The 25,149-nt window shown below is 41.2% G+C and overlaps 2 protein-coding genes across 11 annotated transcripts in view; both read right to left on the bottom strand.

Moving 5' to 3' along the window:
* The window catches only part of arhgef1 (Rho guanine nucleotide exchange factor (GEF) 1), a 45,780-nt gene extending 27,916 nt beyond the window's left edge, over positions 1 to 17,864 (bottom strand). For 3 of the 8 annotated variants that reach the window (XM_030393135.1, XM_030393140.1, XM_030393137.1), the window contains exon 1: positions 1,865 to 1,891. In XM_030393135.1, coding sequence (XP_030248995.1) covers positions 1,865 to 1,891 — 27 coding nt within the window. Of the gene's footprint in view, positions 1 to 1,864; positions 1,921 to 17,643 lie in introns of those variants that run through there. The other 5 variants (XM_030393139.1, XM_030393138.1, XM_030393133.1 and 2 more) reach the window with 3 other exon arrangements.
* A 3,249-nt stretch (positions 17,865 to 21,113) lies between these two features.
* erfl1 (Ets2 repressor factor like 1) overlaps positions 21,114 to 25,149 on the bottom strand; it is a 44,332-nt gene continuing 40,296 nt past the window's right edge. For all 3 annotated transcript variants that reach the window (XM_030392681.1, XM_030392679.1, XM_030392680.1), the window contains exon 7: positions 21,114 to 23,797. In XM_030392681.1, coding sequence (XP_030248541.1) covers positions 22,986 to 23,797 — 812 coding nt within the window. In that variant the 3' untranslated portion in view covers positions 21,114 to 22,985. The remainder of the gene's footprint in view (positions 23,798 to 25,149) is intronic.

Below are 25,149 nucleotides of genomic sequence, written 5' to 3'. Positions count from 1 at the left end.
CAGATCAAGCCATTTCCTGGTGGAAAGATAAAAATGCTGCACTGTCACAGCTCAAGATAAACTGGTTTCTTTCACAACATACAGTCTTAAAAACAGGTGCGCAAGATTAACAGCTGCGGAGGAACCAGAAATTGGTGCTGCGACTAACGACTATTTCCATTTTCAATGAATCGATTGGTCGTTTGGTCTATGAAATGTCAGAAAAATGTCCATCAATCCCCAAAGCCCAAGATGTCGTCCTCAAATCTCGTTTTGTGCAAAACCTAAAGATATTCAGTTTTAAAGAAAGCAAAAAAATCTCATTGGAAAGACAATTTTCACCTTTTGATTATCGAAATGGTTGGTGTTTAATCTAATAGTTGCAAACGTATCGATTAATCGTTGTAGTTTTACTAGAAATCCCGCACGTTGTTGTTCCCTTTTATTTATTTAGTTTTAGATGGTGCATCTTCACAGGGAGAGACTCATTTGTCCGATTCAAAATGCAATATGTCAAGTCAAATAATCATAATTACCTTAACATCAAAATGCCGCCCTAACAAAGATAATAACTTTTTCTTTCGATCACGTAAGTTTTTGCTTGGATAAAGGAATCAAATGTCAGTTGCAGATAAATTCTCTGTTGACATTTAGCCAAGTGTGACGGTTAACTGAAGGGCTAAACTGAGTGAGTAACGATTATTTTCATACTGATTGATCTGCTGATTTCTTTCTTGATTAATCGATTTGATGTGCTCTCAAAACACAGTTTTGTTTCCATCTCAATCAATCGACACACTTCCATTAAGATGCAAACGCAGAAGAGGCTCGTAAGACCTCGTTAAAAGCACTACTGCCCCTAAGTTGCACTCGTGATCGCAGCCTCCTCATTACAGGAGATGCTGAAGCAGATCCCTTGAGATCAGAGTCGCTGTAATAAATGTTCATACTCTGAGATGAATTGAAGTGGTCAGGAGGAAGCTAATTGCGCTTACTCAGAGGGGAAGTAGAGAAGGTCAACTCCGCTCTGCATTTAAAGCGCACAGGACCGCGGAGGGGCAGAAGTGGGCGCCTCCTCTGCCCCAGACGGAGCCAAGTGGTACATTCCAGCATATGGCACAGTTCAGACAACAGATGGAGACAGTCTGTGAGTCTCAACAGTAACCCTTTACCTCCATTAATACATGATCGCTGCTGGCATAAGCTCCGAACCGTAAGGGTCTCTCTTGACCGATACGGACTAGCTGAGGGACAAAGACCACGAGGATCTGAGTATTTGAACAGAGGGTCCCAGAGGTGCAGAGATCAGCTCCGGTGCTCCTGAGAGTCGGCAGCTGCCCCCCACCCTGCCATCCCCCCTCCCTCCCATCACATTCCAGTACTAACTAAGTGTCAGGTGGCATCAATCCAATGATAGCCATCAAGCGTACGTGCCTTTGTGTGTGTGTGTGGGTTAAGACTGAGCACGTATGTGGGAGGGGGCCATTCCTATGTGATTGTGGGGAGCTGCCAGTGAATGTGTGTGTATATGTGCGTATACGTGTGCGACTGTGTGTGTGTGTGTGTGTTATATGACAACTGGTCTTTACAGCAGCATTCCTCTCTGGGTCGCCCAGGCCCAGCTCTAATACTGTACATAAGCAAAAGAAAAAACTGCACCTGTTTGAACATTTACATGGAGCAGCAGCAGCACCAGCAGCACAGTTTAGCATTTCATATTTCCACCAGGTCACTAAGAGGTTAAGCAGCAGCCTAATAATAACAGTCACTGTTACATCAGCTCTTATGCAAACCCCACGTCCATTGTGAAACTGTTAAAACAATCAGCCGTTTTAGTGAAACCCCTCAGACCAAGAAGAGTGGACGAGTCGAGCTGTGGTCTCACCCCGAAGTGGGCGTCTTCAGCGTCCATAGCGACACCGGTGGGGCCCAGACCTGTTGATGAGTGACTGTCAGAGGGGAGTGTGATGAGTTAAGGGCACCAAGACCAGATCTGATGATGCTGTACCTGTACACAGATGCTCCTGAGTGGCACCACAATGGACACCGGTGTATCTGTACTCACTGTGTTGGTGTTGTTCCCGCAACATCATAATTAATGTTGCTCCAGGGCATTCACTCAGGAGAAAGGTGCTCATATCTTGTTTCCGTAAAATCGTTCACTTTTTATATTCTAGAGAGTAGAGTTCACTCATTATTTCCAGTTCTCTGTCACTGTTCGCTTAGGTTTAGAGAACTAAAATACTTGGTCCGGCTCAGGGAAACATGGTATCGATTCAAATCGACCCCTTCACAACACACTACATGTGATTGAAGGGAAAACGTCTCCCATTTCATGGACTTTTCCAGTTGTTGCTAAACTATGACATTACAAAAATGTGAAGAAAAAAGTGATCAGTTTCAATGATTGGTCCAAAAAAGACATTAATTATGATGTTCCAGGAACAACTTCAACACGGCAAGATCAGATCATGCAGTGGGCACCACAAAGTGTTGAATCGATGATTTGAAGTGAGCAACCATCATGTTTTTCAGTAGCAACTTGAGAGAGCTTATTGTTAAGATGATTGGCCAACAGTGTTTAAGCTTATTGTTGCACAACAGTTGAAGCCATTTATTTTATTTTTTTTTCTATGGTCTTCTTCAGGCAGAAGTAACTCCACAACACAGATGACACAACCTGTGCCATTATCAGTGGTATCTAAAAACAAGCAAAACATTGCACATACTTGGATCAAAAGTACAGATGACACAATGATGTGAAAACAAGACAATGTTAGATTCAGAATCAACATAAGTTTCCTCACAACTACAGCAGCAACTAACAATTATTCTCATTAGCGATACACAATTCACTGAAAATGACAAAGCGAGCTGCAGATCCTCACATTTATGAAGCTGGGACTGGAACTAAATTTTTGCTTGATATTACTGAAATCAGTTCAGTTATTCATCTTCAAGTATTAAAATAGTTAATAATTGAATTGATTAATTGACTCAATGATGCAGCTACATGCTACTATCTGTGAATATGTGAAAGTTTAACTGCTGGACACAAGATGTTTCCTATTTCAATGAAGTGGCCATTATTCACACCTCACAACTGTTGGGTGTAGCTACCGGTGAAGACAGAAAGAGCGCACTTCTGACAGCATCCTTCAGTGATGCGGGGTGTGGTTCATCCAAAGAGGGCAGTGACAGTCTGCTTTACACCCTCCTGTTTGAAGTCTGCCTTTCAAAGCAGCTCAGTGTAGAATTTTAAAATGTCTGATTTTAGTACCCATGTTGATTTACTAAAGAAAGACAGATGAAATCAAAGTGTGAGGAAGACAGAACTTTCACTCTATTTTCACCGAGATGGTCTAATTTTTCAACAAAAAGGAAAAACCATCAGTATCTGATGACAGATGTGACAATCATGCAACAGTGGCACACATAGTGGCCTCATAATGGACTAATATGTCAGAAAATGTGTGGCTTCTCGAGTCAATGATAATTTGTTTAGACATCTTTTAAAAAAGTCAGTAGCATGGGGCATAAAAGTTCACATTTTTAGAAATTTAAGTGCAGCGACAAGGTGTAAAAATTCTCTCTCGAGAGGAAAACAATGTCTCAAGCCAGTGTAAAGCAATTCTGCTGTTGATCAGCACACCCAAGACTGAGCAACAGATCCAAACAGGGAAAAAACAAAACAGAAAAAGGTACCAGCTGGTGGGGAACACGCAGCATATATCTTCCCGTCCTAAAAAACACTCAAATTAGAGCTTCTCTCATTCACAATCTCTACGTGCACCTGGCTACAGAATCAATTGTATAAGCACGGGTCACGGTTCTCTTCTTACACTCGGCCACAATAGGCTGCGTCCTGTCCTCTATATGCTCTGAGGGCAGCCTCCAAAAATAGCCCAGCAGCTAATGGCCATAGCTTGCTGTGTTTGTGCTGCTGTTTATCTGGCTCTCTCATCAGGCCGCAGACTCATTAGCAGTGAGTGGGGGATTCCTACCAGCACCACTGCATCTCCAGCACCGTGCACAGAAGAAGAAGAAGAAGAAGAAGAAGAAAAAAAGTGGGGGGAGTGGAAGGTGGCAAATGGGGAGGCACATAGACAGGAAGTGGGTGTTATTTCCTCAGGAAGCTATCAAAGCGATTTCTTGTATGACCTATCGGATGAAACGAGGGAGAGGGAAAGAGAAGCGAGACATAGAGATGGCGAGAAAGACAGCAAGAGTAAAAAATGTAAAAAATAAAAACAAAAAAACAAGCAGGACTAAAGTGCATCAAAAGAAACCTCCTGTGCCACTTGGCTCTGAGTTCACGTGGAAATCAGAAAAGGAAGTGACTGCGCAGCATGAGCGAAACCGAATTGATGAAAGAATGAGGAACAGAGAGCTCATGAGAAAAAAGGGTGAACAGAAGAGGCTGGCCTAAAACTGCAGGGTGTACATGCACATTTTGCAAATATTAGCATTCACAGAGACATCTTTCTGACGGTGTAATGGCTCTGAGACGGTTACACCGGGACACATAGAGATGAAATAAACATGTGATCCTCAGCAACATGGAAAGTGTGGTCATCCTCGTACCTCAGCAATTATTTTTCCACATTTTTCACAGAACCTACAAATATTCTGAAACCAGCAAATTAACTAATTTGTTTTACTTCAAAGTCTGTATTACGTTCATACACATCTAGGACTTACCAGGAGTGGTGGCTGCATGCACTGGCCTATATGAACCGTATAGACTAAACAGAGAAAAAAAAGGAAGGGGCCTAGCGAGGAGGAGGAGGAGAAGGAGGAGGAGGAGCGTGGAGATGAAATTAAAAGTGGGGACACACTGCAGCAGGAAATTAATAACAAGGCAGTAAGTGGAAAGAAAGAAAAAAAAAACAGGCAATGGAAAATAGTGTGAGAAACTCTGGAAATTCTTGTTGAAAGGCATAAAGCATCCAGAAACTGTGTTCGAGCAAAGAGCGACACCTGAAAGGTTACAGACTTGACTAAGTGGTTTAGGCTGCAGCTGGCAGCGTTGACAGTGAAAACAGTGGAAACATGTTCCGTAGCATGTTTAATTTCACTATAAATCAGACTTAAAAAAACAAAACTATCCCTGTAAATCAATCAAAAATGGGGTATTGGTTTATTCTCATGGTATGGTGTAACATTCCTGGCTGACCACACCTTTTTAGATCAGAAATGTTTAGGTCTCAAGATACTTGTAACATTTGTTTGCGTTCAAACAAATGTCAGATTTTACTTTTTGATCGTAAAAAATGTCTAGAAACTCATTCTAGTTGTGTAATTGCAAAAAGAGAGGCCGAACTACTAGTTACATCTGGATATTTGCAATCAAGAAATTGGTATGACATGCCTTGCTGTACATTTTAAAGTGGGGTGTATGAGGTACCTATCCACAGAGTCAGTGTATTACCTATGGGTCTTTTCCACTATTGGTCAGGCAAAGTCAAATTGTGGCGAGCTGATTTACTGTTACATTACCAGCTTTACCGTGCCAAGTTGAGCCAAGCCACATTGAAAATGGACCATCTCTGGGGTAGGGCCAAAGTGGGCCAGCCAGTCGTTTTGTGGCTGAGGCCGACCCTTGATGACCCCTGTTGTACCCTTTAAAACAAGCGTGTTGCGGTACTTTACTCATGTCTGTGCAGAAAACCTGAGAGAAAGACGTTTGTAAAAGTCTCTGCTCCTGCTTATTGCACCCCTTTAGTTTCTGTATTGCCATTTTGTTTTGGTGTTTCATCATGTTCACGTCCTGCTATTTCAGAAGTCGTATGAAGTTACTGCTGGTGAACACCCAACATTACCTGATTTGCTGCTTCATAATAGAAGCTCCTAACTAACTTAATAACAGGGGATTTTTTTATTGTGAAGAAGTTATAGCAAATTAAAAAATGTTTATAAGTGAATCAGTGGAGCTTGGTTGGACTCTATCCTTCAATACTACTGAGTAGGGCTGGGCGATAAATCTGCAAAATCGATTAATTCGAGTTTTTGGTTTAGGACGATTTTAAAAAATGAAAATCGATTTTTTATTTAACTTGCTCCGCCGCCGCTCCTTACGGGCTCCCGTGGTTCATAGTGGGCTCCGCCCTCCCTACACTGACTTTCCACAGAGAAACAAACACAACATGCAGCGAGCCGAGAGTTTGTTCCTAAAAAGTCACTGTCTCGTTAGTAGTTTGGTTTTGTAGCGTCGGACCTCGAACAAACCACCGTGTAAAACAGAGAGCAAGCACACACCTGATGTCCTGTACATCTACCAACATGTCATGTTTACTATGTAATGCATGCAGATGTTTAATTTAGTTTACATATCTTCAGGGATATAAAATACTTTTTTGTAAACAAAGGCACCTTTTGCAAAATAAAGTATTTAATGAAAGTTATGTTCACACTTTATCAATACCAATATGAAAACTGATCTGTTTTTATAACAGCAAGCAATCTGACATGTTAAATTTATGTTTACAAAAGCATTTTATCAAAAAGGGACACAGTCTTTTCAAAAGGATGCACTTTTATATATTTTTTCAAGTGAGTTTGAAGCTGCACTGTTTACAATGGCAGGGCAAATTTGTTTAAAATCATAGCAAAAAAATAAACGCAATGCTTTTGATAATTTCTTTGTAATTTGAAGAAAAAAAAAATCAATTAAAATCGAAAATCGAGTTTGGTGTGAAAAAATCGGAGATTTAATTTTTAGGCCATATCGCCCAGCCCTACTACTGAGTAGGGCTGGGTATCACCAGGTACCTCGCGATACGATACTATCACGATATTTTGCCCACGATAACAATAATATCACGATACAGCGATTCTGCGATAATCGATATATTGCAAGAAATTTCACCCACGATACATCACGATATTTGTGTCACTGAAGAAATTCAGAATTTATTGACTGCACTGAATCCATTTCACAGGAATTACAAAACATTGTCAATCAATTTCACATGAATGACAGCCAAGTAAACAAAGAGTATATTTGGCACCAGTGTATCGATAACGTACCTCAAGACGAAATATCGCGATATATCGTAGTATCGATATTTTGGCACACCCCTACTACTGAAGTAAGAAGATTATACTTTGATCTCTACCCAAGACAAGCGTGGTATCAGTTAAAGACACACCTTCAAGCAGGTGGCCCAGGTTGAAGTGGGAATACAAATCGCTGATGCCCTCGGCTGATGTGCCGAGTGAAACAAGGCCAAGCCAGCCGAAGTGTGCAGAAAAGCCCGACTACAGTAGACGGCAGTCGGCACACCCCACCCCCTCACAGAACTTGGGAGTGGCTGGTCTACAGCTTCCTCAATCGATTTGATTGTTTGTGTTAGTGTGTGACTTCCGTGAATCTGGATTACTCCTTAAAACACTGAAGTCACACACACAAACCAACTGATGGGGACAACAGTAGACCAGCATCTGTCATATTCTGAGGTGAAAATGGCTTCAGTTTCCTGTCCGAAAGGACCGTCTGACAGCAACATAAAGCTGTGAAAATACTCACACACACTCACACAAATTGATATGAATATTTCAGGAGGCTAATATATGTTTTGCTGCTGCCCCCCTCCACAGCAGTGCATTGCTTAGCTTCCTACACCAGTACCGCCTTTCCAAACGAAATGTCACTTTAAATACCTAAAGTTCAGTTTACACGTCATGGGAAGCATGAGTCAGCCTGTGAAAACAGTTGTATAACGTGGCTCAGGATGCAGCTTTCTAAAAATCTGTGAAAATAACCCAAATGGCGTCATAAGGATTATGATGGATTGGCCTCCAGACTTTAAAAGTCTCAACAAAAAGCCTGCATTACGGGCATTTACAAAAGATAGAGGGCATGGTGTTGCATTGTGGGAATTGCTTGCCCATGCTAGTGGGTGAAAGTCAGGACATCTCAACCTCTGCTGCTTCAGTGTCGACCACTCTTTTTAACTCTTGTTTTTATGCACACCAACTTATTTTATGTGCGAAACAAACACACAAAAAATGCTGGATCAAAGGTATTGTTTAAATTATTCTATAAAACAAAGACTTGATTAAAGATAAGGCTTTTATCAATTCACAGAGATAAGAAATTTCAAGATAACGCGGCTTAACGTGACTGGATGTCTGCATGTTAGTTCTACAAGGTAAAAGGGCAACAGAACAGCGGTCTGGGCATTACAGAGGGCAAACTTATCCCAGAAATCTTGTCACTGCACTGACGGTAAGCAAACAACCGAAGCAAAGCTGCACTGTGAGATAGTGAAGATAGTGCAGCACAGCAGAGTGTGTGTACAAGGGAAGTGACATCAGCATACATGCGTGAGAGAGGCAGAGGCTCGTCTGCGGTTAAAGTGCAAGAACATGCCCTCTTGAAACGTTGTTTTCCGTCTCTTTTTGACTACCACATCCTTTTTTCTCCTCAACATCCCTTCTCTTCTGTCTATTACATCTTTCCACATCTTCTGTTTCGTTCTCTCTCTTAACCTCCCTTCTTCGTCTCCCTTCACCTTCAGCCTAAAATAAAGCGGCCCCTTGTGCGATCGCTCCAAGACAGCCAGTGCATTCATGGCCGGCAGACAAGGGCCAATTATGTAATTTAACGACCATTACGTAGTGGCTAAAATAAGATTATGGCCAACAGCGAAGGGAAAACACAGGCAGGTCTTTTCATTGCTTCACTGGATCCCACCTTACATGTTGTTCATTCTTTTCAGCTATAAGTCCAAAGGAATCATGTTGTTGAAGCCCTCAGGGTTTTCTGATTTCAAAAAGGACTTGTTGTACCACTTACATGTGTCTTCTGAGAGCTTTACTCAGGCTTTCACTGCAGGTTTCAACAAGACTTTATAAGACCAATATTAGAGAAATTGAAGACCTTTTTCATGTCCATACTGGCAATAAAATCTTTAAAAAGGAGATGTACCAATATACTTTTCCCATCCTGATACAGGTGCACAGGACACTGCTGGAAAAGTAGCAGGTTGGCACTTCGAATTTATACATTTCGTGGTATCAGATGGGCACATCAATAGCTGTCATATTCAAGCATTTTATGCAGTATCAGAGGCATTTCTGATACTGGTATCAGTACCTGAACAACCCTTACCTGCTATCAGGAGATCATTTATCAGAGTGGCATTAATTAAAGTTGTCTGTGCTGGATCAAGACTCTGGTGACGCTTCTGATGTGAATACAGAACAATACTGGTTTGCAGAAGGCATTTGCTGAAAGCTTTTTATGACAGCTTTACATATTTCTGACATCCAATGCAATTCCAATGCCTTTATACCCTGATTCAAGCATTTTTTGCAGAAGCTCTGGTGGGCTACAAACCACAAACTACAAACTTGGAACTACTTTGAGATGTGGAGATGTTTTGTTGATTAGGAGATGCCACATTAGCCCATACACCACATCGTGACACACTAGCTGGGTGTGCTCCAGTAGGGCTAACTAGCCCAATTAGCTGGAGGGAGTCAAGCTGCACTGCAACCTTGGATGACGGAGGGAGTCATCACAGGCCACGGGGCCCAGTTAACCAGCCTCCCAATGAATGGGGCTAGACACCAGACTGGGGCTGCATGAGACCAAAAGATGTCAGTCTGAAGACCGGTAATACAGTACAGAGGCGATTTACAGGACTATGACTCCGCAGATGAAAAGACATGGCAGGCAGGGACAGCATTGTCAGTCAAGCTAAAGAGAGTCGGGCTTCAGCTTTGGGTGAAAATGACATGTATTCAAAATACTTTTACATCTTGAAATTGAGCTTTTTTTCCACCAAACCAGAGGTGATTGTGGATAGACAAGTTTCAGTGATTTTTATCTAGTTTATGTAGAGATAAATGTGTTTTACAATGAGTTAACAAGGCAATTAAGCTCGTCTTGGTTTAGTAAATGAGAGAAACCACATCTTGCGTCGTTTTTTTCTCCATGTTTTAAACTAAAAATTCTGGCCATATTTACAAATTGCCCTTTTTCAGACTTTTAAAAAGGACCACAAAAAACCCTGTTTACTTAAATGACCTTTTCTTGATATGACTTTATTTGGAAGAAAAAACATTGTAGAGGCATTGACTTTCTCATCATATGATCTCAGCTGAGTAGACATTGCTTTTAGAGGTTTTTAATGATGCTGGATAATGCCCATCCCCCACCCCAACCTCGGCAGAGCATATCGAGGATGATGTTAAACAAGGTATAACAAGCTATGCTTAACCTCCTTCCTTCTTTGTGCACACGGCCGTGCATATTCAGTGACTTTTAACACAATTTCTTTTCACTTTCTGTAGTTTCTCCTTGGAGCCAAAGTACACTTTACTCACATGCTCAAAAAAGTGCCACCCCCACCCAAACCCACCCCCTCCATCCTCCCTCTCTCTCTCTTGCTCGCTCACTCCATGTCCCCATATAGAGGTCATTGGCTTCATGGAAACAGTTGATAGGTTGGGGCCAATCGACTGGCATGGATTGGCAGTTCACAGTGAACCTCCAGCCTGGCCTAACTGCTTCCATGTGTGTGTGTGTGTGTGTGTGTGTGTGTGTGTGTGTTTGTTGATGGAGCAGTAATTGCTGAAGCCAAACACAGAAACCTCTGAATTTGTGACAAAAAACCCCCACATCTCATTCATTCACAAGTCTGTTGTTGTGGTTATGTGCGTCCAATGCTCATTAGCTTTCTGGTTTTTGATACCAAACAAAGCAGCAGCAACAATAAGCTGATACTGAATATGTTTGGAAGGAATTTAGTCTGCCCAGAAAGTCACGGAGGCCAGAAATGCCTCTGTACTTGCGCACGAGCACACCTTGGTTCATAATGCTAACCTCATGCCAACAGTGTGCAATCCAGACATGCAACATTCTTCTCCCTGTCTTTAAGGATCTGCCTAGGGCGGCACAATAACGGAAAAAAAAAATCACATTGCCATTAATTCTGGCAGATATTACAATTGGGATTTGATTTTCGGTTAGTGCGAGTGAACATTTTTGAGCATATTTCCACCTCACAGGAAAAAATATTGAAAACACCATGATGTGACATTTGTTGGGGTCCTCTCCAACAACATGTTTTTCTTGCACCTGAAAAACAACACATGTAAGCCAGGTACATCCAGTACTTCATTATAATTCGATAATATTTTGATATGTTGAGAAATTGTGCAGTCCTAGATAGTCAAAAATGATAAAATAAATAGAGTCATACCTAACAATACAATCATATCTCCAACTTTGGTCAGCTGATACTCAAGGTAAGGTGAACAACAGAGCATATAAAATCAGTATTTGAGAGTCTACGGCCATAATATTCAAGTTGTAAGAGTACTGAACCATTTTTCCATATAGCATCTATAACGCTGTTGGACTAACAATTCATGTTGATGTATCAAAACTGCAGCTAAATCTTGTCTATCCCATTCTTTTTCCTTCCCTGTCACATTTCCCTACATTTTGTCTACATTTCCCAACATGCAACTGAACCACAAACAATTCAATAAAAGATTTAGGTGTGCTTTGCTAGTAGCAGCTATTTAGAGCTGCTTGTTGAACATCCATACTTTTATGGGACTGACCAAACTGCCTCCAAACTATTGAGGATAAAGAAAAAGTGATGTCACTCGGTACCAAAATTTAGAAACCAAAGGAGATAATCTCATCAGCGTCAGTGAGCCAATAAATATGCAGCATGCTTGTTGTGCCAAGAACTAATAGTGCTGGTGATTGGCTGTCTCAAGACATGCATGAAAAACACTAGGTCACACATTTTTAACGATACCCAGCTGCAAAACAGGTTACAAGCTGAGGTGAGTAGCGAGCAATAGAGGTCTGGTGACACCAAACTGTCAGATGGTATCTTATTTTATTTCATTTTCAAACTTGTTATAACTCTCTAAGTAGTTTTCAGCAACAGCTGATGGTCCATTTATCATACTTTGCTCCCTCTTGAGCCTCAAAATACTTTATACAGCTTCCACATATGCAGTAGTAATCTTTAACACCCTAATGTGAATATTTGCTGTTTTGTTATGTTACCAAACTGAATGTATTTAGCAATCAAATATGTGTCAACTTTGAAAACTGATGGACATTTTATTGAACAATAATCAATCATCTGATGAAAATAATAGTTCATTGCAGCATTTATACATTTATGAGTACCAGCTGATGACTGCTTTAAAATTAGACTCCATCCATCAGGGGAGGCATCCAAATTATTTTCGGTATGTCGCACTGATAGAACACATTTTGCAATGTACCACTGCACTTCACAGGGAAGATTTGAATACTAACCTGCACTGGGAAATGCAAGAGAGGGATGATTGTACATGCTGTGCCAAAAAAAATGTACAGATGCAAGTACAGATTTACTCTCTTCATCTACTGTATATTTGTCTATCCTGAAAGCAAAATTCCCGCTCTATTGGTCCTCCTCAGGTTTCTATCTTCTGATTCCTACTAATCTTTTCTCAATGGTCTGAGGATAGAGGGTGTTTTATGTTGTGCAGATTGTAAATAAGACAAATAAGTGATATTGGGCTATTTAAACAAATTTACTTGATATGTATGATGAAAAAGTAAATTGTGCTTCTCTTCTATTCGTTATCAATTCATCTATTATTTTTTTATCATTAAATGAAATGTCAGAAAATTGTTTAAAGTGCCAGTTACAAGTTAACATTTTCAAATAGCTTGTTCTGCCCCAAAAGAGCTATGCAGCCCCGCAAAGACGGACAATTTACTATCACACATTATACGGAAATACTGCAAATCTTCACAATTACAAAGTTGGGGCGTTTTTTACTTGATTAATCTAATTTCATTATGTAAAAAGAAAGCACACACACTAATAAAAAAAAAACAGGGGAGGTACTAATAAAGCAGCATCGGCACCACATATCACAATTAAAAAAATTAACAAATAAGTAAAAGCTAAAAACATTACCGGTGGGAACTAAATAGGTGTTAATAACAGAAAATAAATCTTGGAAGTATAGAAGGCTGCAGGGATGACAGATTTTTGTAGGCTAACCTGGAACTTAGCATCTCTCTGGTTCCTACGACCAAAAGCTTCAGGATTTTTCCCAAGTTAATGATACCTACAGGTTCTGTTCAGCAAAAGAACACCACTTTTATGCTTTATGTTTTTTTAAGGAGTAAATGAAACCGATAGAGGTAAAAAGCTTATGTCAGGCTCTTAAGGAATGGAAAGTCTATGACTTCAGCATCAACACCACTAAGTGCCTCACTACATTATTAAAAGTTGATCAATTTATAAGCTGTAAAGTTAGAACGGGGGTCTAGACTTCCTTTTTTTAAGCTGGTTGCACCTGTGTGCAATGTGCAAACTATGTATATGATTGTGAGTAGCAATTAAGGTGCAGAAAAATGTTGTCAATTCCAAAAGAAATTTCAGTAACTGTAACTTTAATCTGCTCTGCAAAATATTAAGTGCATCGGTAAGACCAATGAAAATGTTTAGTCACACTTGACAGATTTTTGGGTCCATGTCCAACCTGGAGCCTGTAAACTCGGAACAGTTTGCAACTACAGTCCGCCTGTAGAGATGAACTTGTAAGCAGACAATTCTCCACATTTGGTGTTATAACGTTAATGTCCCCGACAAAGTCAGTGGTTGCATTCATCCACTTGTTAGCAACCACCTTTTTGAGACCCACACAAACACTTTATAATTCAAACATGGGGTTTTCAATGAAGTATTTTATTTACTCTATTCAGAAAAGGCAATGGAAATTATCATGAGTTATAGTACAATTATAAAAGTGTGACTATCAATGTATCTGTACTGTTATTACAATATGACAAATACAAGATTCCTTTTGTTTTTAAAAGCCTGAGTGCTGACATGCAGCCTGCACGCTGTCTGTACACACTCACTCAGACTGGAGGACCTTTCACCCCAACATACCCCCCATCTTTCGCTCCTCAAGAGTAAACATCATCCATGGAGTCGACTCTCGCTTTTTCCACCCCGACCCTCAAATGAAAGAGCTCATTCTCCGATTCCTCCCTCTCTCGTGCGCGCGCCCGCTCGCTCAGTTTTCCAGCGATCTCTCTCTGACTCACATTTGGACAGATGGATGTAACTCTTTCCATTTTCTACCTTGTGAGGAACAAGCGGCTACAGCCCAGGTTATACTTTTTAACAAAACCCTCCTCATCATCGCATTTGAGAACATGTAAACACTCAAATGCTGAGATTGGCTGCATTCATTCTCAGGGTCACTCAGTTGTAGTTGGGGGTTGGTGACAGCTCCACACACATGACTCATATGTCTCACACATGCAACACACTCTTGACTACACATAGTGCGAGTAGGGAGTCTGGTCTGGTGCGAGATGACAGAGATTGGCAGGTGAATACACTGAGCTGCCTGTGTTAGCTGCCTTTAACTTAAAAATCACTGTCCTGTGAATCAGCTGATAACATACGAGCACAGTGGCAGTTGTGTTTCAGCTATATAATGTTTGTTTTGTCTACATAAAAAAAAACACTTTGTGAGCTATGACAAGAGGCAAAACGAGTCAGGGCAGATTTGCCAAAAGAAATGCGAGGCCTGAATACTGTTATGTTAGATTCTTAAAGGGGTATTCCACCAACTGTACATATATAGGTGAGTTTACTCCTTATGGAAAGTACGACTCTAAACACGTTACATTAACATCAAGTCCCCACCTCCAATTTTGTCTAGCGTCAATATTTTGCACATCTCCTCTTCATTTTTTCTATTACGTCTTACGTTGTATATTATTTGACTATTATGCAACACAGTATCAGGGTAAATTCCTACTGTGTCTGATTCTGATACTCTGCCTGCCATTACAGTATTAAAACACCTTCAGTGGCTCTGCATCAAAGTTTGTAAAGTATGAGTAATTAATCTTGATGACTTCATAGTGATGTCATCAGGGGTTATCTCGGTCTGGGTTCGGACACTAGAGTGCAACTCAGGGTGCATTTTTCTGTCCTGAGAGAGAAATAACCGAGCCCGACCCAAACAGGGCAGGCGTTCTGTTCAACCCTGACGCAGCACTGAGTTTCTTATATTGCAACAGTAATATCTAGAGTATAAACTCAATGCTCAATGACCCTGAAACTGATGCACCATAATTGTATTCTTCACACCTTTTGCTTTTCATAATGAAAAAAGGCCTGTTCAAATTCAATGCAATTCAAGAACCATTTATGGATAAAATAACCAGATGAGAATGTCTGTAGCTAATCCAGTTAGTAATTCAGTAAATACCAGAAAAATGAATCACGCTGATGCATGATGATGGAGCTCAAGTAAGACAAAGAGATATCCTGATCACTTTTTTACCTACAGATGTTGAGGGAACAGAAACTCTATTTTCTCTTTTAATATACTGATATATACTGTATACGGTTTTTTCATATATATATATATATATATATATATATATATATATATATATATATATATATATATGAAAAAAACAACACGTTACATATGAGTGATGTATGCAAACAGACAGTGTCACCTTACAGTGTGTCACTTTGCTCGGTGCTGAGATTAGCTTTGGTTTCAGGTATACTTGCGTCAGAGGTGCTGGGCAGCTTAACCCCCATCCTATGCGCACACACACACACACACACACACACACACACACACAGACATGGACTTTTGTAAGTTCGCCGACCTTTCCCACTGCGCTCATTCAGGAGGAATCAGTAGATTTCACTGTTGCCCCGCAGAGAGAAGAAGAGCGGCCCAGTCCGCTCTGTCTCTCATTATCTGCTGCCTGTGCGTCAATCCAACTGCAGCCAGAGAAGAATACCTGTGTTTCCTTTGAAGTCCGAGCCTGACTACAGTAAATTATTAGCTTTGCCCTGTACTCAGCTCTGGGCCCTTAGGACACCCCCTGGCTGTTCCACAGTTGGTGCCATTACCTGTCATTCCAGTTGCTGGGTATCTCTCACACAGGTTAACAACCCCCGTTACGCCTCGCTGTAGCCCTACACAAGTTTATCTTTCTTACCCTTTGAGAGGCAGTGGATGTGGCCGAGTTTACGTTGGGCCTATGACTATGGAGAGAGTGAGAGACGGGGAGGGAGAGAGCGCCACGGCAACTCAGATTATAGCCAACATTCCTTTAAAAGGAAGAGAAGGTAGCCTTTGGGCTCCAGACAAGCCTGCACTTGTAAAACGTTGAGAGAGAGAGAGAGATGACAAGTGCGGTGCTCCTCTGGTCTAGCAGAGCGTAACAGGAAGTGGCAGGGCCTGCTTCACATGGGGCCTCTGGGGTGCAGCGGCTGGCTGGGGGAACACGTCACAGTCTCCGAAACCGCCAGCTGCAACGCCCTTAACACACACATGGCACCGTCTAATAATCGGCGATCGTTATTAACATGCAGCGGGTCTGTTTCGACATGGCTCATGCTTTGCAGATTAAAACCCTCTGAGGAGTGAGACAAACTGGCCCGGCAAGTTGGCTCCAACAAAAAAAAAAGACAGGTTGTTGTTCTTGGAGGAGTGATTAATGAAAATATATCAGCTTACTGGCAAGCACAGCCCACACTGTTCCAGGCCCCCTATCTTTAGTTAATGACTGCAGTGAGATAATGAAGCCGCTCTAGATGTACAGTAATTGCAGTTTCCTGTGAGCGCAGGAAACTCTCTTGCCTACTCTGCACAGGCAATGTTTCACAAGGCAAAAAATCATCAGGGGTAATCAATTATATCCAGACACTAATTACTGAACTGTCTGCAGTGGAACCCCCCCTTCAATCTATATATGTGCTGGTCAGATGAGCGAGGGGGTATAGGAAGAGCGGAGGTAGTGTCATGTGCAGGTTTGTTGCCTCTTTTTATCTACAAAAAACTTTCAAATAAGGTGAAATGGAAAAGCTTGATTTGGCACTAATTATCTCAGACGCTGTAATTCCACTGCTGAGATGAAAACAACCCCCTCTCACCCCCCAAAAAGGGCAATCGAAAAGGAAAAAGGACACATTACATATCTGTATTATCTGTATGACAAACAACAACAGCCCTCATGTGATAAATATCAGGAGGATACTCTTGCAAAGAAGATAAAAATACATAAAATTTCACAAGGTCACCGGCTATAAAACTCCCCCGCTGAATACAAATGACACAACATAACTCCCCTTGGAGAATATTAAAAAGTGATTTGTACTTTGGGATCAGACCTAAAAAACAGGTCTGGTCATAAAAAAAGCCAGCACCAGATGGTTTTGTCAGGAAATACAAACAGAAGCTACCTTTAGTCACCTACAAAAAAAAACTGCTTCCACGCGTCTGACACACACCTTTAAAGTCGTATTTGTTGTACCACGGCTTCGTTGAGCAACCAAACATGTTAAATAAAAGCGTTATCGACTACTTTTTCTCTTGTTTTGTTTTTTTTTATCCAGAGAGGACGATGTAGTGCAGCCAGCAGCAGCCGCAGCAGCAGCAGCATTCCTGTGTGAGTGTGGACCAGACCGTCTGCAGCTCGGGCTACAGGACGAGGAGGAGGAGGGGGGTGGATAAGCCATTTCTCTCGGTAAAACAAATATCCATGACGACTTTTTAAAATTAGCACACGGAGCCGCGAAAAAGTTCGAGCTCCTCGTAGCGTTCGTCGACACGGTGTAAAGATAATTTACTCACCCGAAAATGGAGAGAAAACGACAGTCGGAGCGTCTAATAGGTTTCCTGTTCCGAAAGTTGTCGTGTGTCAGTGGGAAAAAAACATTAGACGCGGAAGTACACATCCAGAAAAAAAAGAGCCCGGGGTCGATTCATCACACGGCGGATAAAAAAAAAAAGTACAGATTTAAAGTTTAAATTGTTCAGCGAGAACAACGTGTCTGATAGCACGTTATTTTTTTTAGTTTTTGAGATGTTTTTGTTGATTTTAATCCTCAAATATCGACGAGTTTTTAAAAACAGTTTTAACGGCTGGTTTCCGCACGGTGTCACACAGTATTCCGTCCCCACTCATGCTACAGAAGGTGTTCAGTGAGCCTCAAATGTACGTTTAACAGTGTTTCTTACAAAAAAAAACCCCAAATAGTAGTTTGTCGTAACATTTTCCAGGGTTGTGCTATTTGCACTTTAGGGGACAATGGTCTGACGATGGCATGACAATTTCTGACATTAACTCAATTTTGAGACTTTTGCATTAAATGTAGTTTTGGTGGAGAAGTTGTAATCACAAGCAAACTGATATGAAAGGACAACAACGTTTTTATTCGGTTTTTACTTTGTTTATGGAATTTGTATCAGTTATTCTGCCAGTGCAATTTGTGAACTGTGATTTTTATTCTTCTGTTCTGTACATGTGACATCTGTTGCATGTTTATCCGTCCTGGGACAGGGATCCCTCCTTCCAGAGGTTTCTTCCATTTATTTTTGTTCCTCTCTGTTTTTTTTTCTCAGTATGGCAAGTTTTTCCTCTCTCGGATAAAGGGTCTAAGAACAGAAGATGTTGTGTAAAGCCCACTGAGGCCATGTGATTGTGATTTTGGGCTGTATAAGTAAAACTGATTTGATTTTGATGTGATTATATGTGTCAGATTCGGCCATCTGTCTGGCTTCAAACTGTGTTCTGGGGACCTTACTTTCCCTCTGAGAACAGCTTGGTTATTCAGTCATGGAAGAAAGAGATTGTATTATTACCTCATTAAAATTGTCAATATTACACTTCTGAGTTTGAATTTCATATCTCAAACTACACAGCTCCCCTTTAAGCTGAGTTACTTCTCTCTTATCATTAGTATTAATGTCCAAGACTTGCTGAAGCAACCAGAAGAGTTATTTTTTCCCAAATTAATTAAACAATTCCTAATTGTTCCACTTTTTGTTCTTTTCCCACAATATACATAATTTAACATGCCACTGTGGAGCTTGTGAGGACAGATGACAGCTGTTCAAGGACCGTAAAGAACACGCGTCTGTCGTGAAATCAGAGCGACTGTTTGAGTTGATTGCACAAATCAAACTTTCCTCCCTGCTTGGCGCTGCCAAGTTGTTGGCTTCTGCGCTGGCCTCCTTGCGCCACCTTGTGGAGACATGCAGACACTACATTGTCCTCTAGAGACGTGACCCTGTACTCTCAAACTAAAATAACCAAGACCTGCATAAACATAGACCTGCATTTTTTATCATTTAGGTAAGGTTTTAATGGCCCAGGCGAACAGAATGAAATCAGAGATGCTGTATCTTGACGTTGGAAATAGAAGTTGACAAAACAATTTCTCGTCATGTGACATTAAACTGACCTCAAGGTCAATCTGTTTTTCATCTAGCAGTAGATTTTTGTTTCATCCGTGTTGGCTTGTAATACATGTTTTGGTTAATGTCAATTTTAAATCCAGGCATGTAGTGAGAGCTGTAGATGATTTTAGGACTGGTGGCAAAGCGTTTACAGGCGATAGGTGCAGCTCAGTATTTGCAGTTATCGGCACACTCTACCTTCAGCTGGAACTATAATCTGGCACAGACTTCAACAAAGTTTGCATCAGTCAGTATTTAAGTATCAAAATGTTAATGTTAAAAATTAGATTTTACTCCTCATTGTTTGTATCGTGGTCATAACCTTGATTAAGTTTAGTTTTCATGTTGTGTGGCCTGTTGCAGGGAAAGTTAAAAGTCCTATTTGTAAGAAAAAAATATTTTCGCTCCCAAAGCTTCATTTGACGAGTTGGGAATGAGACTCAAAAATCAACTTCTCTTACAAGCATAACCTTTAGGATTTTTGGTGTGATAGTTGAGGTCATGACGTTGTGTCACTGACTTTGAGAATGTACAAACTAGTGTCTAGCAGTGTATCGGCTGCCTGATATTGGCCTGTCACAGATATATCGGTGTAATGTTGTCCAATATGCGCGGATATGAATACTTTTCTTTATTTGAGAAAGAAAGATTATATTGTAGAAAAAGCTGATTGGGGTGATTAATAGTGATTACATTGTCAGTTCATTGTTTCAGTGCATTGTTGTGTTTGTGGTCGATAAAGTTTATTGTGGAATTCTAAAATATCACAAATGTCTATACAGTGAAAACTATTTCAACTAACTTTTGGGATCATGGCATAAAATTTTGTTGCATTTGTCGGAATCACATTTTTTTCTACGTCCTGATATTTATGAGGTTGTGTGTGTGTGATTTGTTTACTGTCACAAACCTTGGATATGCATTCAAACCGCAAGTTCCTGATTGGTGGTGAGAGGTTTGTAGACTACAGAGATAATGAGGAAACGGACACCAGCTTTAGACCACATATGCTGAATAAACTGCTTTTTATCATTGTTACCATTAATAAGAACTATGGCATAGGTCTACAATAACATGTATTAGTGATAAAGCACCAAAGAATAGCGTTTGAAACAAAAAAGTGTGTCTGAATCATCATGGAATGTAGATATATGTTCTACAAACTGTATTATTATTATTATTATATAAAACATAAATAGTGAATATTTATATATATATATATATATATATATATATATATATATATATATATATATATATATATATATATATATATATATATATATAAAAGCCAGCCATATTAATGACACCATTAGCATTAGAATCAATTCATTCTTTGATTATTCTGTTCATGCTTTCATTAACTTAATTGAGGACAAAGTGTGGCTTGACTCAACAGAAATCCTTTGCAAGATAAAATCAAACTTACCTACCAATTGTAATTCTTCATTTCTTCACAGTGTCTAAAATTCTACAGCAAATTATTTTGTGTCATTCTTGGATCATGTTTGCAAGAATGCAAAAGATTTACAGTTCAGTTTATGCTATTTTGGTCAGGAGAAGGGCAATTCTTTTTCACTATCAACTTTTCTTTTGTTGTTGTCGAAGCTGAACAAAATTAAGAATTAATAACCAATATCAATACCAATTATTTATATAATTAACTAACTAACTACTTTGGAGTCCAAAAAAACAAGTTTCTGTCTAAAAAAGTTTTGAATCTGAATATCTTAATGTGACGGAAAACAAAACCTGCTGTAACTTTCAAACACTACAGTCGAGATTTTAACAGAAGAAACTTAATTTCGTTGCTCGATGTCACACAGTGAATCCATTCAACAGACACACAGTCGACAACAGCCCACTATCCAGAATAATGTTTATTGCTTTTGAAGATATTAATCTTTTTCTTCTTTTTTGCACTTTCCATTTTTCCTCTTTACAGTAAAACAAAGAGTGATGACAGGTAAAACCACTGCATTGTCATTTTTGGATGTGTACACACACATACACACACAAAGGAAAACAGTATTTACAGCTGTTAGTTAGTCGGACCCCGCACATGGGGGTGGACTGGAGGCCTTTCCCGTAGCAACTCAACAAACATAGAGCTTTACATTAACTTTACAATAGAGCTTTGACAACTAATCGTAGACCGCCACTGTTTGACAAACCATAGGCTATAAAGGCTATGAAGCTGTACAATATGGTTTAGTGTTCACTCTGTGCTGAGAGTCTGGAGGAAGGGACGTCGTTTTATTAGACCTGGTAGAGCAAAGATAAACAGTTTTCGAATATTTTTTCCTCCCACTGTTTAATGTCCTTAAGCAAACCCGATTGCTCCGCTGCTGGCTTGGACAAAAAGCTCTGATTGAAAAATAATCAAAACAGATTTTAGGGGGAGGATTTAAAAATAGAAAATGCAAAGACCAATATTATTCACATTAGACTAATTACAGTACAGTTACACTGGGTGAATGCTAACTATAAAAATAAGTCTACCGGCGTATTCTTGAACCCAAAGGGTTTGTATGTTGGGCATCTGGCAAAAATGACCAAAGGGCACAATTAATTGGGGTTGAGAAAATCAGAGACAATTCCCAGTGTGAACTCTGTCCTCATCATAGAAAAACATCTTCAGAGTGCAGATCTTCTGCCATTAATAATTTAAACTTTGATACACCTAAGCTTATAATTTTTCCAACATGTTTAAATACGGAATTAAATCACAACAATACAGCTAAATCTTATCATAGTGAATAATAATTAAATGTAATGTACACCATAATAAAATATATACACAGAGATATTCATACAAATTTCTAGATTGGGTCCAGCTCCCTCTGCTCTCTTTTTCTTTCCTTTTTTTTTTTTTTTTTTTGTTGTTGTATTTTTTTAAGAAAATGTGCAGGAAATACTTGAACCACAGGACAAAATAAATATTCACAGACTACCACAGTTAACAGCATTAGAAATATGGATTTTACCATTTGAATTAAGAAATTAGGAAACAATATCATATCAAAGAAAGTGCAAAACAAAGTTAGGGGCAACAATTTTGACCGCAGCATTACGGAAAGGAGATGATTTCACTGAAGGAGACGTTGACCGAGAGGACCACTAGGTGGCAGTGTTTGACTATGTCTCAGGAGTCATAGTGATTATATATAGTCCGAATCTCAAGAATTACAGGACAAATCTGTAAAATTGGATCGATCTGAGCATTATTTGTTGTTCTGTTCTGTTAGTATAGGGATGTTGTTTGTTAATGTTTGTCGAGGCAGGCTTTGCTGTGCTGTAATTTACCACCTCGCTGCCTTCTATCATAGCTCGGCCGCAGACAGCAAATTGTAGTCTGAGTACTGCTGGCAACACGCAAAACAAAGTCCAGGAACCATGGAGCGATCATTTGGTGTGAGAGATCAAAACGGAAAGGACAAGATGGTGATACAGACAGCCTATAGCCTAAAAACTGTGCAGCCCGTATACTCCAGAATGGACAAGTCAGTAGTGTAATGGACTGTAGGCAAGTTACAAACTTACACAGCAAACAGGGAAACAGTAATTTCAGAAGTAAAGAACATAACTGCCTTTCCTGGAAAAAAGTATCTTCGGGAGTGATTGGGGGGAGCTGACAGTTTAAAGCAGGAAAGTGTCTCCAAGAAAGGAAAGGAGAGAAAAAGAGAGTTATCAGAGCGCAGACTGGCAAGATGGTGGACGCAGGAGAGAATGTATTAGCTGTGTATCATTTTGAGAGTCTCTGTCTCCCTGTGTCTTTCATGCAGAGCCACGGAGGGGGAAAGTGACGGAGGCAGGGACGGGGGCGGAGGAGTGATGGGCACCAGGCTCTTCAGAGGATGCGGGGACGCCGGCGGTGGGAGAGAGGAGATGGGTGGCAACACGCTCCCTTTCTTTCCATCCAGCACTATCTGCGACCGGTTCGCCAGGCTGGATTCCTTCCTGATGCTGAACTCGTGCTCGTTTTCGTTGTCCGAGCTGCAGTCGCTCAGATCTGTGATCTCCAGGTCTGAGTCTGACTCTGGGTCCTGCTTCACCCCACCTCTCCTCTCTGTGGGGCTCTGCCGGCCTGTCCCAGTACCAGCTCCCAGGCCGACTGCTCCCAGACTCAGCCCCAGCCCAGTGCCTGGAGGACTTGCCTCCGCCCTTTCCCTTTCCCCCAATGACGCCCCGATGTCAGTCCGACCCATTGACAGGCTCCCTGGGTAGGGTGGCAGGCAGAGTCTGACCGGCTGACCACCCGCCGTGCCGTTTGTCCCTCCGGTTTGCCCCGCCGCTCCCCTCTCACCTGCACCTGCCTCCCCTGGGGGGAGCACGGAGGAGAAAGGGTGAGGCAGCTGGGAAAGGCTGCTCTGCAGAGGGTTGGGGTAGAACTGGGAGGGGTAGAGGGAGCCAGGAGGCAGTTTGGGGCAGTTGTTGAGAGAGAAGGCCCCTGGGAGGTAGGGGTTGAAGCCCCAGGGGTAGTCAAAGGGTGGGTTGCGCGGGTACGGGCCCAGCAGGGACGGGGGTTTGGAATAGCACGGGGCACCTAGGATGGAGAAAATCCAGAGATGGAGGTTAGCGCTCAGAAGGACCAAAGGTTTCTTGACATACAACATCCAAGAATGTTCACTAATTATGCTCAACAGTATTAGCAATTCTAATCAGAAGCCACAGGGGCCAATTCTGGCACGGTTGCTTTTAACAAAAAAAAACCTGATGGTTCATTTATGCATGCCAGTACTGTGGAGTGGATCCACTTCACACCGCTGAAAACCAGATGTGAGCAGATTTTACACTGCAGTGAAAAACTAAAACAAACAAACAAAAAAAAATTGAACAACTAATAAAGCAGAGTTTACATCTTCAAAACGTCTTATTATTTAAAGGAAAATATTTGTTGACATGTTGCCCCGTCGCAGCCTTGACAGCCCAGAAATACTAAAGAATGCATCAGCAGCCGACGCCGTGCACTTCCAGAGGTTAAGTGACTGACAGAGAGGAAACTTGCAAACTGTCGATCTCTTGTCCCCCCCCCCCAATGTTTTGACATGTCGCTGCATCATTTCAGATTAAGCGAAAACCCTTTAGATGAAGCAAATTAAATACCGCGCCGTATTTGAGTTCAGTTCCTCGCCAGCATTGCTTGATAGCAGGGAAAGCAGAATAAATTTGAGGTGATGCTGGAATCCAATTTTAATGAACAAACAAAAGCATTGCCTCACAACCTACTGTACTTCCTTCCAACTGACAACCAACTCAAAGATTCTCTCTCTCCGCCGCACCCTCCACCTCTCTCAGTCTTCCTCGCTCGCTCTCTCTCTCTTCCACTCTGTTATTTACTATGCAGGGCTAATTTGACAGTGGTGAAGTCTCTGCGTGCTGGGCCAGGAGTAGCTGGCAGACACATGAATATTGAATCAGTCAGGCAGGCCTCACTTGCTTATGAAAACACAGTAATGGGCGCCCACAGGCCACAAACTGAAGCCTGCACCCTCAATTAGGGCCTTCCTGCCTGGGAAGGGATTAGGACAGCGGGGACACATGGGAGGGAGAGGAGGGTGAGAAGGGAAGAAGGGGGGAAAAGGACCTGAGGACAAACAGAGTGGGGAGAGAAGGGGGGGGCAGATTGTGTGATGAGGAGTGCATGTGTGTGTGAATACATCTGTTTGCACACCGGCTCTGTAGCTCTGCACATTCGTACACATTCTGATGCACGTATGGAGTGTGCGCAAGTATAAACAAAGGCAGATGCATGCACGGCGTCGGGCGAACATACGCACACCAACGCCGTCGACGACGGGTGAAAAAAAGGACGACAAATACGAATGATCGCGCTGAAAAGGTGGATGATTTCTCCAGCCCACCGACTTGTTTCTTACCGCCGCCGATATGCATAAT

Source organism: Sparus aurata, chromosome 17 (genome assembly GCF_900880675.1).
Source record: "Sparus aurata chromosome 17, fSpaAur1.1, whole genome shotgun sequence".
NCBI lineage: Eukaryota > Metazoa > Chordata > Actinopteri > Spariformes > Sparidae > Sparus > Sparus aurata.
Note: the sequence above shows the minus strand (reverse complement) of the source record. Positions and strands in the feature narration are given on the sequence as shown.